Consider the following 17,813-nt stretch of genomic DNA (forward strand, 5'->3'; position numbering starts at 1 on the left):
GCTGCCATATTTCTGCTTTTGACGAAAAATATTAAATAGTACGTCAAATAGCTTTGATCTTTTTTTAAAAAAGTTTTGATATGTTCTATTTCAAAAATAAAATATCATGTTTTGCGTTTCGTTTGCAACGCCAATAATTTTAGGTTTTTTTTTTTTAAATTTTTACGTGACATTGTGAACGTAAATATATATTATGAAAAAAAAATATGTTAATTTACAATACGAGAATTTTGTATAGTCTTATACATTAATAGACACTACGTAAGTTTAGATGTAAACAATTTACGGAGGTTATTACAAAACCACTTTGTTACGTTTATAATACGTAAATTATTATTAAACAACAATAATATGTAAATTTGGGTTAGAAGCTTAAAAAAAGTTATTTTTCATTAATTATATCTGTGTTATTATACTCTAGACTTTTTTTTTAAGAAAAAACAAATAAAAATGATTATTTGATCATCTTTTATGCAAATCATATATTTACAGAGAAGTACAAGACAATTTAATAGAAAACCATAAACAGTCATTATGCAAAGGCGGTCTTATTGCTTGTGATCATATATTAGTTTTTTATAACCAAAATTAGGAATTTTTACTTTTATACACCTTACTTTTTCTTATTTTTTTCGAAAAAAAAATAAACAGACTTTTCCAAAAAAATAAAATAATCTTAAGAACATTATACGTAGAGGAACATTACGAAACGAGAAATTAGCAAATAACTAAAACTAATACCAATATCCTATCGAATACAACAACTATTCGAAGTCATTTTCACATTAACGTTTTATATTTACAAGGCATTTAACTTAGCCTAAATAGTGAATTGTGCAAAGCGCATAAATTGAGGTAATAACTTAGCGTGTAATGGTGACTAATAATTGACTATATCAATGAAACGATCTCGTATACCCAAAGCCTAAAGTAATAGAATTGTCATGGATATCAAACGAAAAAACAATAAATTCGAGCCAAAATATAGGCGAACTTCAGGTTAAATTAGTAATTTTTTGATACTACAGTTAGAACCGTAAAACCATAAACTGGACCCTTCAGTGCTTAATACAACCATTATATAACGACTCCGCTCCTTGTAATAATTTTATTGGTTTGGTCTTTTTTATCTTCATCTATATTGAGTTTAGAGGATTTAATTTTTTTCCATGTGTCCCCTAGGGCTTTGCTGAAATGATCGTCGACTCCACCTTTAGACGTGTTCTTTTCATTTTCTTTTAACCTCGACGTTTGTATTTGACGCCAGGTGTCTCCGAGGGCTTTTGCGAAATGATCGTCTACTGAAAGACTGGCGTCGTCGACTTCCATAGCGATAATTTTTGCTGGTTTCTGCTCTTCATCGATTTTGAACTGTATGGGGCTGCTAGCTCGGTCTTTTGTGTTGGGTTTGGGGCCAGGCTGCGAATCTGGGGCATTCTTTTTGAACAAGTTCATGTAGTCGTCGCCGAGTGAACGACGGAAGTGCTCGTCTATTACGGGATCGCACATCGACATTGAACCTGCAAAAATAGAAAAATATGTTTTACGATTTCATTTCAATATAATAGGAATAAGTTACATTGTAAGAAATAGCCTCAAGCCTACTAGTGTACGTTAACCATAAAAAAAATTGAAACAAGATTTCATCTATTTTTTCAAAAAGATAAGTTGTTGGTTTTTACCAATCTTTTGTATCACGTAAGTTATTTTTTGGTTCCATGGTTGCCACACACCTTGGATTATGTATCTAGAAAGTTTCAAATTATTTCTAAGACTCTACTACCCGTTCTTTCATCGGACAAAGGGTATTTGTATATTTGGGATCATTAATTATAATTGCACACAATATATGCCGTTATGAAAAACAGAGAACAATTAAAACAGAGACAAATTAATTGGTCATAAATACATGGGCGTATTTACCATAGGGCCACAAGGGCCATGGCCCCTTGGGCCTGGCCCGGGTCATCATCATCATCATCATATCAGCCTATCACAGTCCACTGCTGGACACTGGCCTCCACAAGTTCACGCTAAAAATAGCGCGAACTCATGTGCTTTGCCACCACGATGGGCAGGCGGGTTGGTGACCGCAGGGCTGGCTTTATCGCACCGAAGAAGCTGCTGCCCGTCTGTGGCCTGAGTATTTCAAAGCCAGCAGTTGGATGGTTATTCCGCTATTAAGTTCCAAGGTGTTAGTAACTCTGTTATCCCTTAGTCGCCTCTTACGACACCCACGGGTAGAGAGGGGGTGGCTATATTCTTTACTACCGTAGCCACACAGGGAACGGGTCGGGTTGGGTAAAAAAATATGAACTTATGGAAAGGAAGAATAAAAAAGTTAGTCTAAAAATTCGAAATTCGGGTGCGGCAGTTTTTATTGGCCCCGGGGCGCTGGCTCTTAAAATACTACTAATGTAGTCGAAATACGAGAAATAGCTTACCAGGCGGAGAATCATTGCTCTTTATAACTGAAGGTCTATTGTAGGGCGGGGGTGCCGGTCTCGATCTTAACCTCATGTCGATGGGTGCTTCATGTTTCATACCGGGATACTCAGGTGGAGCTGGGAACAAGATAAATACCTTAGTACAAAACTAACAATAACTAGTAACAACGGTGTTTGTAATAAAATATTTTTACAATTTTTCAAACGATATGAAAACAATAGATATTTTATTATATTCGAATATGTATGTTATTGTTGTATATAACTGTCACAATCCATGCAGTGTTATAATAATTAGGACACCGCCTTGTCTAACTATCTTTGTTTATTGTATCTTTGCATCATTTTTGTTCCGCTAGCGACTTTCAAAAATATTTATGAACAAATAATTATAATATTTAGGCATTGATGAAGATGTTACTGTTTATTCATCACAGACGATTTTATATAGGATCAAATCCAGCTCAGAAGTGACAAAATACACAATAGTTAAACTTTTAAATTAAAACTACTACACAAGTTTTATATTATTATAACTAAATTCTAACTTCCATTGAAAATACCTAAAGCTTAACAATATTATAACGTACAACTCGCGTTGAAATTAATACGAACAAAACTTTCCACTGTTAAATTGCAGCTACGATATCTTTGTTTGCACGTCTTTGTTACCTATTTCAATTGTCACTTGAATATAATTATTTTGTTCGTCGCATCCGAGAACTGTAATTAATTTGTGTTTTACTGTAGTTTACAATAAAAAGAATTTTATAATATTTTACAATATAATTAATTATACGGGCGACTATTCGATTTAAAATCGTTTTCGACACAGAAATAAGTAAAATTGCTAATAAAAGTTAATTTATTGATTGACATTTATTATTTTGCTTAGATCGTTGATGACGTCAAGTTTCTAATTTTTTTCGCCTTTAAAAATTCCTAGACCTTTTTAAATTTGACTTTTTTTCTCGTGAAAAGTAATCCATAACACCACCTAAAGAACACCCATTTGAAGGAACGCATTTACGAGTCAGACGCTGTATATTTATTTACGTAATGCAGTAAATAGGGCTAAAACTACTAACGGGTTTTGAGCACTGAAGACTGTTCAAAATTTAAATGTCAAGAATAACAATTATTCAAATCAAAATAGTCGTATTTCGTTTTATAACTTTATATTGTTTTAAAGGTATATTATATATTTTTTTACTTTATTTATTTTCATGCCCACTAGTTCATAAAGTTACAATATACGTAAATATAATTTTGTTATTCAAGCCTACCTTTACCATTGAGTGCCAGGTTAGCCGGCGCCTCATCGACCTCATCAGATAGTTCGCCGTCGCTGTGAGGCTGAGCGCGCGCAATTGATTGTACGTTGCGTCGCTCGTTGAATGACTGCGACCGTAACGCCATTTTTCCATTTTCCCTGAAATAAAAAAATAATATTCAATTACTTTATTTTTTAAAAATAACACATTACATCTGTTTTATTTTATAATTAATACATGCAAAAAATCTCGTATATTTCGGCCACAATCCATAACATTTAAAATATAAATAAATAAATATCTTATAACATACACACACGATCGTATGTTCCTATGATAAGCAACTTATACTTGTGTTATAGGTTATTATATATATTTTGATAAATATACAATGAAATTATACATAATATATAAATATATACATTTATTAAAGGTTGCCTGGAAAAGATCGCTGTAATCGATAAGGCCGCCTTTGCATACACTATTTGTTTTTGTATCTAATGTTTCTAAAATATATCTTCTTTTTTTGTTTGCAATAAAGTTTTAATAAATAAATAAATATAAATACAAATATTACACCCAGACTCAACCGAAAATCGAAAACGAAACCCGCGGAACAGAAAGCAGGGCCACTACCAACTGCGCCAACGGACTAGTAAATTATAATTATGTAATTATTAAGTATATTTGACTTATCGAAAGTTAACAAGCAAAAAAGTAAACAAATAACCTATAAATTAAGATGTAAAATTTAATATCATAAGAATTACTTAACGATTCAATACTATTTTTGAGAACGTTTCGATCAAATCAAAGCAAATCAAATATTTTTATTCAAGTTTTCAATAAAATTATTTTCTTTTCATATAAAATGTTTGCTCACTTCGGTCTATAGTCGGGCTGGCGCGTGGAGCGTCGTTCCCGCCGCCACTTGCCGGTGAGCTCCTTGGTCTGCGCGCGCGGCGCCTCGGGAGACAGCGTACGATCTCCCTCCGACTCACCACTAGAGGCGGTGCTCGGAGATTCTGAAAGAAAATAATATAACAAATGAGAAAGTAATATATTTAGTTTTCATTTTCTTGTTTAATAAATATTAAAAGTCCACAAAAATATAATTAGTGCATACGCGCAGAAATTCTACTATAAAATGATAATTGATAGAACGAATTTTATTATAAATAATATTTTACATGGGTTTTATTGGTTTTTGTATGCTGATAAATTTTAAGAATGTACATATAGTTTTTCGAGTTGTAGGTTAAGAAAAATTAAGTACTTATTTAGTTTGTTTCGACAATTTTTCTTTTCTTCGTACTCTGTCTGGTATGATATAACGTTCTCCAGATATTTATATTAATAACAATAAACATCAACACTAGATATATATTTTTAAAAAAAGCCGGGTCAATATGAGTCAGTGTAACGTTTGTGCATACATATTTTTAATGTATACCTCTTATAAGGATTTTTTTATTACTTTTAAGCTTAATTTAATTTACATTATCTGTATAATGATGTATACAAAATAATACAATTGCATGTTGTGAAAATATCAAGTCTACATGTTACAGTTTCAAAGGTTTAATTAAACCCTGTGACTGAACCTGTAAATTATTAGCGTTCATAATTATTGTTCCCTAATTTACTTTTTAAAACAGAATCGAATGTGATTAAATACAATCTAACAAGTCTGTGCTATTGATAAAAATTTTGTAAATAAAAAAGATTCATTATATGAATTTGTTGCTAATGTTTTGAAATTTTTATAAATACACAGCTAAGCACCTAAAAAGTCATTCGAAACTGCGGCAAGCGATGATGAATCACAAATTTTACATATTTTAAATCAAGAAATAATTTAGAAATTGACCTCGGTACCTTTACGCGGAGACGCTAGCCACGGTTGCCACAGAGGCACATTAAACTTTGGCGATTGAGGCGGTTCCATCGAAAGAAGTTCCAAATTATTCAAAGAAGTCCGAGCCAAAACAAATAAATAATCAGGAAGTTCCATTATCGCAGCACCATCAAAAATCTCGTATGAACACTCAAAGTCATGACACACTCAAACACCACTCTTGTAATCGCAAAACTTTACACCTCGATCAGCGTCAATCCTTTAGCGAATTGGAGCGATCTATACACAACACATTGGCGTCCCTGCACAGGTAACACTGAAGGTCGACTGAATAAAAAACAAGCTGGAAGAGATTACATTGGAATAAATAAATGAGATGAACAAAAAATAAACCGAAAAGGAAAAAGAGCATCATGCTACATCCACGCGGCCGGACGTTGCGGCGCTTCCTTCGAAACTCGTGGTATATACAGGCTGCTTTACAAGCTGAGGACGACAAGCTATACCAGAGTTAAGCACTTCGGTAACAACCAGCGTGTAATATTGTACGTATTCATAACAAAACTGTAGTAAGTACATGGATGCCTATTGTTATGATTACTTGGAAATATTTCAAAAACTGTCAACGAGAGCACGATCTTCTTGTGACCTTATCTTGTAAGGACAAAGAAACAAATGATGTGCACATTTTTTGGATGTGCGACCTTTATTTTTGACACTGGCGATGACGAACGAAGAGATCTAATTAAACATTGCTTTTATTCTTAAAGTACGAGACTTATTATTATTATTTAACATGCCTATATGTGTAGAAGAATAAGTATTTGTATTACTTTTCGGTAAAATAAATTTACTTGAAATAAATATTCTTACTACCATCCTGTGTATAAATATATCAACCTGTTCGGTCCATTCATGAAAGTGCGTGAGCGCAGGGTGCGGGGATTAATGAACCCTCTTCACTCTTCTCCCTTTACCGCTACAGCCTTTAGATGTAGAAAGTGCGGTTTTCAACCTTATCGTTTATACACTAAAGAGATATTTGCCTAAGTTTAAAAAATGTTCTGAGAAATCAGTGCCATTCATTTCAAAGTGAATCGTATTTGGTTAGTAGCAAAGTTTGAAATGATTTGCAAAAACCGCAACTAATAATCGAGTTCGAAATTACGGTGGTTGTATCCTTGGAAGGTTGTTTTATTTTGATGCTCGCGGGTCGGGAGTGCGGAGGAGGGGGGAGGGAGTCGAACTGTGAGAAGTTACCGCGTAGCTCCGCAAAGGGCCAAAGGCATTAGCTTTTTATTGTCTAATAGAGCGTAGGTAAAGGCCTGCCGACAGGTAGATCGAGTATGGCGCCGCTAGATTAATTAAAGTCTGGTATTAATACAATAAGGTACCAAGGTTTAGAATTTCAAATACTAGCACTTATTCAAATATATATTTAGTTCAAATTGCTAAAGTAATATAATCAAAACAGCAATTGCTGAGAACGTCTGATTTCATGCTAAACTAGGTTTGCTTTACTACCTAACAAGAAAATTAGCATAAGTTTTAACTTGCAGATTCATTGAAGGTAGGTAGGTACGTAATATAGTTATTAAGTTTTTAGAATTAGAAATATTTTTCAAGTGTTAAAAAGTTCACTTCGTATTACAATTACCCAAGTTCCAGACACGCCGCCGAGGGGAAAATAATATACTTTAAATTGCCCATGGAGTGTAATTAACAGACAGTCGTTTTTATTTCTTTAATTTCTTTTATTTAGTCGGCCGCCGCGCCGCCATTCAACCGGAGCGCCAGGCCGAGCGGCTTACCTGGCTGTCATAATCTACAATGGATTGTCAAATAAAATTATAAAAATATATCTACGTTCAATTAATGTCTAAGCACCGTTTGGGACGATTATTGAAAATACTTTTCATATGTTTCGAGTAATCCGGTAATCTCTAAGTTTTCTTGTTAAATATGTTTTATTGATTTTTTTGTACTATCGTAAATTACATCTTTTCAAGTTCATTTGATATATTTTTTAAACCCGGTCAATTAAAAATAATTATATAAAAAAAATCTGCAACTTAAATTTACTAGGGTATATAAAAGTAGGGCTATACTTAACATAAACTACTGTACAAAATTATTAATTTATTTTCTTAATTAATTAGGTACTTTTAATGGATTTCAGATCACTTATGTTCAATTTTGTTATTGAATGTTATTGAAAGCGATTGCGTAAGTAGCAAAGATATCTACATCGTAGAAATACTAATTATAATATTGTCACTATAAATGTTTAAAATAAAAACCGAATTCTTAATAATAAAAAAAAAAATCTCCCTTCGCGTTTTCCACTTTTTGCAATAAAAATTATTCAGGTTGCATCAGTTACAACAATCGACATTACCAGGTAAGTCTTTTTTTAATTTTCTTGTTGTAAAGAGTAACAATAAGCTGTAATCGTGTTCGAATTACACATATCAGGGGTTTGACTTGACCGTAACACAGTGGTCGGTAAACAATAATTATGTTCTGGTCGCTATTGAATATTAACATAAAAATATAATACTTATAATTAGATTTATAACAAGATAGATTACTTTGGTTTAATAACTAATGTAAGTAAACAATGTTTCGAATATTTAAAAAATTGTATTGAGGTATTTTGAGTGGTGCTGTATATCATGCAAGGCAACAAGATTTATAGTTTTGACATTTTGTCAATACTTCTCTGCAAAATCTACAATCTCAGTCGATGTTGACTTCAAATAACCAATAACATTTTTAAACTAATTATCTATAATTTTAAAAATAACGATTCGACGACGAAGTAATTTAAGATTTTGATTTAAAAACAAGATTTGTTATTTTATTTATTGTACTTAATGATATTTCAGCCTGCGGCGCGGCGCGATGAGGATCGAAAGGATGCGAGTAATTCGGTGGCTGCGAGCATGCGCATCCGACGCCCGTTGCTTAGGGGGTCGTTTATTTGCACGCACGAATTATCGATTATTTACCCGGATGGGGAAAGTGAAATTAGGGCCGCTCATATTTCGATACGATACTGTTTGTTTGAAGATCGGCATAAAAGAGTAAAAAGTTTACTCTTTTTTTGTAGGTATATTACTACGCGTTTCGCACTGATATATCCTGGTTTATAAAATTTCCATGTTCTGTTTTCACGATTCCTCTTTTTAGCCTAAATACCTCAATATGAAGACTTTCTAACGCCTCTTTTCTAAGCCAGGTAGATTCTGAGATTAGCACATTCAAAAGTATTAAGTTTTACTGGTCATAAATACAAGGACCGAGGATTATTTTGATGGTTTTAGAAATATCTTCATATTTATCTATTATTGTCTAAAAAGCTTGGCCGATGATAACTGACGTGTTTTAAAAGCGTTTAGTTTAGTTAGTATTAGCGAGGTCTCATTCCATGTATGGTGTAGGTAGGAGCTTGAGATATTTTAATGTTAAGTGGGATGTTTCAGGCAGAATGATGTTACACCTGAATAATCCAAAACATTATATATTCAAAGTTAATTGTAACGAAAATAATTTTAACTCATGTCAGAAAACAACGTTTGCTACTAACATTCAGGTTCTTGTACAGTAGGTATATAGACATTCTAACGCAAAAGAAATGTTCAAATTAATTTTAATTTTATCAGTTGTATAGTATAAGAATGGAAATATTAATTAGTTACATATGTCTAGATGATGTGAGACACGCTATAAGCGGCAATGTATGTATTTTGCCGTAGGTACATATGTACCATTCAAGTTATTATATGTGTGTATTGATATATACAGTTAATTGTATTCAAATTCTACGTAGCGTGAAGTCAGTAGCCGCGTCCGTGGCCGCGGGCCGCTGCATGGTTATTCAACATCTCAGATAACAGCCGCATTAATGCAGGTATGTACGTATCCACGCAACACGCACGCTATTTAAACGAACCATACCTACTTGCCATAGCTAACTCAGTAGCTGATATAGGTACACATTTAATTTAATATTCATTTCTTAATTAATATTGTTCGCGTGCTTCAAGTAACTTGATAAACTTAATGCCATAGATTGTTACAAAATTACAATAGTTAAAAACATTGACTATTGTATTCAGAATTTGTTGATGAAATCGTGATGAAAATTAAAGCTTTTTTTGTTAAGTTTATGATAATCGTTATGTAATAATAGTCAATGTAGAAATATTTGTAACCTTATTATAGTTATCATGTTATCGTTAGATTCAGTGGCGTAGCGTGATTTTTTACCGGCACACCTACGCTACCTACGCTACTGGTTGGATTTCGTATTTAGTACGCATATTTGTAGAAAATATATTGTACGCAACGTTTCAACCTGTAATATCCCCCTGCTGGGCATAGGCTTCTCTTTTCCCCATGTAGGAGAAAATTCTACCACGCTGCTCCAATGCGGGTTGACAAAAATATTCCCTACAGTGAGTAACGATCGCTATCAGGTGTACATGACAACAACCGGGACAGACGGCTTAACGTGCTCTCCGAGGCATAGTGGGGAGACCTGCATGGACTGCATAAACACCCAGACCACGGTAAACATCTGTATGGCCAATACAAATGTTTTTCATGTGGGGAGATCAAACGCACAACCGCCAGCTAAACAGCCACAAACTGTGTGTGTGACCGTTGCGCCAACCCGTCTGTCTTCTTTTCGTCTTCAAAATTTATCAAATTATATTAATTAACAAATAAGGTATTTATTACACGTACTTAATTCATCGGTTACACCTGCACTGACAAAAACATTAAACTAGATTGCTGGGCGTCATTTAGCTACTATTAAACGTTGCATTCAGCCACTCGGCTAATTTATTTATTTATTTATTTATTTATTTATTTAGGATCACCAGTAATTGTTAACACTAATTACAAAATAACGTAAACCTAATCTTAATAAATACTTTAGAGCTAAGTGTTACAATTTCTTAAGGTGAACACCACATGCAAAAAGAAGCGTTACATTCAAAAAAAAAAAAAAAAAAAATTTAAAATGTATAAAAATCAACAGTCACCAATCATACATAAGAAGTAGCGACCTTAACAACAATTCGTCCATGTCTCGCACAATTCCTGTCTGAGCTTAGTAAATGAGTCGGCAAAGACGTCGATTTTAGTTTCGTTTAGGAGCCTGGATAACCTCGGTACCAATGAGTTGGCACCCAGAGTTGTTTTGCGAAAGGGAGGGCACAGCGGAGTAATGGGAGTACGAGGATAAGTTCTCGGCACACGGAGTTGGAACCTCTCAAGCAACTGTGGACAATTTATGGCGTTTTGTAAAATTTTGAAAAGAAAAGAACAATCAAGTAAAATTCTGCGGTTTTCCAATGAGATCATTTTAAAAATAAATAATTGTTTTTTATAGGACAGCGTTTTCCTTGAAACTTTGTTCCAAAATGCCAAGTATGAGACTAATCGTCATATGGGCGTTTGGCAGAATGCCGTTGAATCATAAAAAGATTTGATTTGCAATTAAACAGACGTTTTACTCAGTTAGCTGCAATATACCTACATATTATATCTAAATTTTATAATACTTAGTTCCACATAATTATCTGACCTTTGTTTATGTTTTAATAATATTATGAGGAAGGCGGATGCAAGCAGCGAAAGTGCGGGAAGCGCTTGAATAAAATTCCGCATTCCACGCTTTGATGCAAGTACGGGTACGTGTGAACTGTCAAGACCCACTCACTTTGTTATAAATAGGCTATTTTTATACATTTATTATTTTGAACGCTTCGAGTAACTTCTAACTTTTATGTTGTCGCTCTTAACTAAAAGAATGAATTCATTTTAAAAGACAGCAAATTAACTGGCATGTTATCTGGTCTTAAACGTTCATAGCCGCCCTTGTATCATTGTGATAGGTATAGGTCTAAGAGGAAAGTAGGATGGAAGTGAACATTAATGATTCCTTGTCTCTAACTTATCGTACAAAACGATAGATACGATAGTAGAAATAGGAAGGAACTTGACGCGATAATATTGAGAGACCACACTATGAACTAAAGATACTACTTCGTATACCAACCACACTTTCAAAGAAAATTAACGTCAAGTTACAACCTAGTGGTCGAGAGAAAAAACTGCCGTTGTCTACAGTTTTGCTTTATCCAATTTTTTGCTTTATACATCTTTGTATGCTTTTAACGACAAATAAAGGGAATATAGGTACATTACACACAGAATATTATTTGCAAAATGTACCTATTTACATTCTAAAAAAAGTAATTGTACCTACTCTTGGCTTCCACAAAGTGAGATGAAAATATTCTTTATAAGGACAGACTGTAGTCTGTACTTATAAATAGACCAATATTATATTGATGTTATACGACAGTATGTTATTGAGCTTTATGCTATACATACTCTTAATAGGTAAAATATACATATCTATTTTTAATTTTTAAATAAGAGGCATCTCACAAACTAGTGTCATCTGTTAAAACACCACCAAAACTTATTTTGGTGTAAGCAGCGCCATCTACAAAAGAAAACTGTCCCTACCGAGTTACGTAATGTTTCCTATAGATGGAAGCACAGTGATCAGGTTTTCTTAGTTACTAAACTTATATAGATACCACCTATATAGGAACCTTGCCTGACCAGCAAAAAGTATGCTCAAAATATGTGAAGGCTTTTATACGTGACTTAATGATGTAAAGGAATTTCAAGATTTAAAAAAAATCCTCTATAGGTAATAGATAACTTACGAGATAAGTAATAATTATCTACTCATTCTAAAATGTGTTTTTTTATTAGACAAAGAAAATCGGATCGACAAATTACACAGACAAAAGATTTTAGTCCATACATCTGGATTATGGATATAAAAGTTTATTGAGATTTTTATAATCTGAAATGTTAGTAGTACACATGTAAATTCGGATTTTCTCACACCTAACGTATGACAAAATCTAACTGTATTTATTACAGTTTAGCTTAGCTGTTTACCTTTCTCATTGTCAGTGAGATGTACGAATATTTTACACCTAAAGTCGTTGATACTCGTTAACTATCGATTAACAAATATCATGGTAACTACTATTATTTGCTGGGTTATGCTATTTCTGTCAAATTGTCACCTTGTCAAAACCTGTAGCAATCTGTTTTAAGATCTAATAAGCATCTAAAGCATTGATTCCCAAAGTGTTCTAGGTGGACCCCCAGGTATCCACGAGAGACTCAAGGGGAGGGGGGGGGGTCTACGTTGGCGTGACCAAAAAACTGCTTATTCACAATTCGTAATTGGGGGTCCACGAAAATTTATACAGTATAACGTGTCGTCAGGGGGATCCAGCGTTGTGGGCACGGTGGGTATGCCAACAACCTTCAGCAGAAACTTATTTTTCCTTGACTTGTTTACTTTGTGGAATTATGGAACGGATGGAACTGCTGGGTCAAAAAAATATTTCCTTTTTCCCTTAATTTGAAACCAGGAAAATTTTGAAAGTAGTCTATGAGAAAAAAATAAGTTTGAGAACCTTTGATCCAAAGCGTTAAAATTATATTCATCTATGACTATTTCACTACTACTTCATTCTATATATAATGTTACGTTATTATATTTAGTTAAGATGTATCAGAATTCAGAATGCTCTCAATATGAATACTTTGATGTCTTATCAATGAACACGTCCGACTGTTTGGCATAACTTGGCTTTGAAAAGTAACGTCTTCGAGTTTGCCCTTATTATTTTTATTATAATATTATAGGTTTAGTTTTAAATTACAATAGGTCTTTGGCTGGTTGAAAAAATGACGTGTTTTTGATTCGTTTGCTTACATTATTTAAATCCATCCCTACAGTTTATGTAAAGGGTAATAAAATTCTTGATAAACTATAAAGTTATGTCCAGTGACGCAACGGTGTCGCTTATTCATATAGAATGCCGCACCTAGAGGTTGTGGAACATTTTTTCTTTAAACTTCGGAATCAAGACATATACTGTTAACAAATAATAAATATTCCAGAAAAAAAGGTAATTTTAGAACGAAGTGTATGTTTAGGAATCTCTTAACTACTTTGACTGGTTTCAGCGTGACATATGTTCGTACATCTCGTACACCACAAAGCGATCGCTATGGAATTTTTAAGACTGTTGTAACATCTCGTTGCACCTCTCTTTTTAATTAGAGACTGCCGTGTTTTAATTTAATTCTACGTGTTATTAAAATTATAATTACACATTTCTCGCAGTTTCCCCCGAGTTCAATATTGAGTGACGTTTAAATTACTGAACCGCATTAAGTCTGGTTGATTTTGTGTAGCCAATAAAAATTCATACATAAATATTTTATCTATAACAATGTGAATTTTTAAAATTAGACCAATCACTTCGGACTAGCTTTATATGTATATCAATAACGATTATCTTGGACGAAGGATTTTATTCCAGTCACCACGACAGAAATTTATGTGGAATAGTAAACAGACGATCATATACCTGACCCTGAAGGAAATCAAAATCATACGTTTATTTTGAATCTGAATACAAAGTCGTGTGATATAAAACGCGCCTATATTTGTCTTGATAATCCTAGCGTCATAAATTCAACAAAGTATCTATAACGTAGGTATACCTATAAAATATGCGTATACGAAGTATGTAGGATGTACGTGAATATTTACAGGATGAATGCGACGACTTACACATAATTATTATGTACCGTGCGCATAGTTCAATTTTTTGATTTTCTTAACAGAAACAGGCAGAACTTTTTTACTTTTTAACCGACTTAAACAGGACAAGGTTCTCAATCAACTGTATTTTGTTTTATGTGTGTTAACCTCAGAAATTTTTATTGGGTGGACCAATTTCGATGATTTTTTTTAAATCGAAAGGTCATTAAGTATTTTTTTTTTTTTTTTTCTTTTTTTTTTTTTTTTTTAATGTATGTTACATCAGAACTTTTGACCGGGTTGACCGATTTCAACAAATTTTGTTTTAATCGAAAGGTGGTGTGTGCCAATTGGTCCCATTTAAATTTATTTGAGATCTAACAACTACTTTTCGAGTTATATCTAATAATGCGTTTTTACTTGACGCTTTTTTCGTCGACCTACGTTGTATTATACCGCATAACTTTCTACTGGAAACCAGGATCTGATGATGGGATCCCAGAGAAATCGAGGGAAACTCTCGAAAATCCGTAATAACTTTTTACTGGGTGTACCGATTATGATGATTTTTAATTTAATCGAAAGCTGATGTTTATCATATGGTCACATATAAATTTTATCGAGATCTGATAACTACTTTTTGAGTAATTTTTGATAACGCGTAGTTGCTTGACTATTTTTTCGTCGATCTACGTTGTATTACTTGTCGATGTAATTGAAGTCGGTTTTTTTTCGTTTGCGAGCAAACACAATTATTTATAATATAATAATAAGTGATAATTCTAAGAATCGACTTATAAATTTGACCACCGAGTTTAGAATTATTTAATTTTATACTTTATGTAACTATAATAAGTTAGTAATAGATAATTGTTAATATCTTCACTTCTTTATTTAAAAACTTTAAGTGTCATTTACCGTTTTATTTTGCACTGTTATCAGTATTATTTTTAGTGTATTTAAGCTGTTCTACATGTATTTATGTATGTTCTCTGATTCGAGTTACGTTAGTGGAATTGTTTATTTCCTTTTTTCGCTAAGGTTGATTATATTAAACTTTTTCTTAAGAATTATATGGGTAGGATGTCTTCTACTGCTGCAAGGAAACTGATTCGGTACATATGTATGCAAATTATTTTTATGTTTAGCCCATTCTGACTCCACTCAAAACCTCCGTTGTGCTTAGGACCTTTAAATTAGGAACCAAGTGTCTATTGCACATCTTACAAGGAACTCATAAATACATTCTCATCATCATCATCATCATCACTTCAGCCTATCGCAGTCCACTGCTGGACATTAGGCCTCAACAAGTTCGCGCCAAAAATGGCGCGAACTCATGTGTGTTACCCATATTCACCACGCTGAGCAAGCGGGTTGGTGACCGCAGGGCTTACTTTGTCGCACCGAAGAAGCTGCTACCCGTCTTCGGTCTATATAAATGTAAATACATTCTATGAGATTAAAATTTAAACTAGAAGTCATCATCATCATCATTTCAGCCTATCACAGTCCACTGCTGGACATAGGCATCTACAAGTTTGCACAAAAAATGGCGTGAACTCATGTGTATTGCCCATAGTCACCACGCTGGGCAGGCGGGTTGGTGACCGCAGGGCTGGCTTTGTCGCACCGAAAACGCTGCTGCCCGTCTTCGGCCTGTGTATTTCAAAACCAGTAGTTGGATGATTATCCCGCCATCGGTCGGCTTTTTAAGTTCCAAGGTGGTAGTGGAACTGCGTTATGCCTTAGTCGCCTCTTACGACACCCACGTGAAGAGATGGGTGGCTATATTTTTTACTGCCGTAACCACACAACAGTAAACTAAAAGTATTAAAATATGTTAGACCGGCCCGTTGGCGCAGTTTGTAGTGACCATGCTTTCTGTTCCGGGGGTTGTGGGTTCGATTTCCACCCCGAATCTGGGTGTAATATATTGTATGTGTATTATTTGTATGTATGTTTATCGAAAAAAGAAATGTGTAGCTATACCAATCGGCTATTACCTATAACAAGCATTGGGTTGCTTACTTTAGGAACAGATGACCGTGTGAGTACGTTGTGAATATTTATTTATTTATTATTATTTATACGTAATTAGATTTCAAAACTTAATTTAGATTCCATAAGAATAAACAAACTCTTCGTAGGGTTACTCCTTAGTTATCGCAATGGAACCATGTCAGGGCTGCCACGTACGGACGCTCAGTATATACGCGCTCGTACATGGTGCTATTTCATTATGCAACACGAAGGTCGTAATATGTAACTGGGTGTGAGCCGTGGACTTAGGTATGCAAAAATATTTTTTTTTTGAGTTGAGTCATCTATAAACTGAATCTCCACAATGTATGTTTTACCTTTAATTATATCTGTCCCTAAATTTTCTTGTATAATTTTTAATAAATATACATAAAACAATGAAAATAAAAAAATATATATTGTTTTTTACTACTCTAATTCTTTTATACCGGAAACAATGATAAAGTCAGTAAAAACGTTAACGTTTGATTATGTATATTTAGAAAAAAAAAAAAAAAAATTTCTATTTGGGGCCTTAAATTAAATGCTATAAGTATTTTGAAATAAAAAATAAATAACTTAAAGTAATCATATCAACAAAATTTTCTCTATTATCTAATTAATCATGAAAGTTGAATATTCTGTCAGGTGATGTGATAGGCCATCACAAAATGCATGTGCGTGATGCGATATGCGTCTAAAGAATGCGATAGCAATGAAGTCATCATAAAGTAGAATTTCTAATGGCAATGGATTCCATTTCGTTGGCAGCCAAGCGAGAGTGTAGCTATTCGAACTATTCGGCCCGTCTCGAGCATTGTCTCTCAACCTCAGTACAGAGATCGCTAGTAGTGACACGAATACAAGAGTATTCAAACGTAAACATCTGTGCACCCATGTATCACTATATAATGAAATAAATAACCTTCACTATAATATACTATAATTTACTTAATTCTAATTCGACATGATTGTTATTTTTATGTTCAAAAAGCGTTTAGTATTTGAAACATAAAAGGACCATTCTTAAACGCACTAAATATTGTCAATACAAGCAGTGAATCTATAAATGATATTACAAGTACAATATTTGATACATTTTCTAATGCCTATTCTCTAAGGTTTCAATGATCTAACACACATTGCTAATTGCAATTGTATATGTATCGGTACACGACCTAAGGCATTGCTAATGAGTTCACAAATTCTTCAAATAACTAAATACCTAATCGTTTCTTCAGTTATTTTCAGCTGATTTGCTGTAATTCAGTTTACCCACAGGAATGTTCTTTTTAGTGCAAGATTTTTGTTGTTAGTGATATTTATCGTATTGTGTTCAATGATTCTTTAGTAAAAAAAACACTAAGGTAGTCATTAAAAAAAACTTAATTTTGGTTAAATTATCATCATTATCATCATGATCATTCTCTTCAGCCTATGCAGTCCAATGCTGGACATAGACCTGCACAATTGGTTAAATTAAGTATTATTTAATTTTATTTAAGGAATATTGAATATTGTTGACAAATAATCTAGTTCGATGGGTA

The 17,813-nt window shown here is 33.4% G+C and overlaps 1 protein-coding gene across 1 annotated transcript in view; it reads right to left on the reverse strand.

The window, feature by feature from the left end:
* Window positions 1-974: 974 nt before the first annotated feature.
* LOC123654296 (transcription cofactor vestigial-like protein 4) overlaps window positions 975-17,813 on the reverse strand; it is a 31,012-nt gene continuing 14,173 nt past the window's right edge. Inside the window, exons 3-6 of the mRNA XM_045590210.1 lie at window positions 4,605-4,746; window positions 3,734-3,879; window positions 2,445-2,564; window positions 975-1,520 (exon numbers count right to left, since the gene is read on the reverse strand). Coding sequence (XP_045446166.1) covers window positions 1,078-1,520; window positions 2,445-2,564; window positions 3,734-3,879; window positions 4,605-4,746 — 851 coding nt within the window. The 3' untranslated portion in view covers window positions 975-1,077. The remainder of the gene's footprint in view (window positions 1,521-2,444; window positions 2,565-3,733; window positions 3,880-4,604; window positions 4,747-17,813) is intronic.

This window comes from Melitaea cinxia, chromosome 6, assembly GCF_905220565.1.
Source record: "Melitaea cinxia chromosome 6, ilMelCinx1.1, whole genome shotgun sequence".
Taxonomy (NCBI): Eukaryota; Metazoa; Arthropoda; class Insecta; order Lepidoptera; family Nymphalidae; genus Melitaea; species Melitaea cinxia.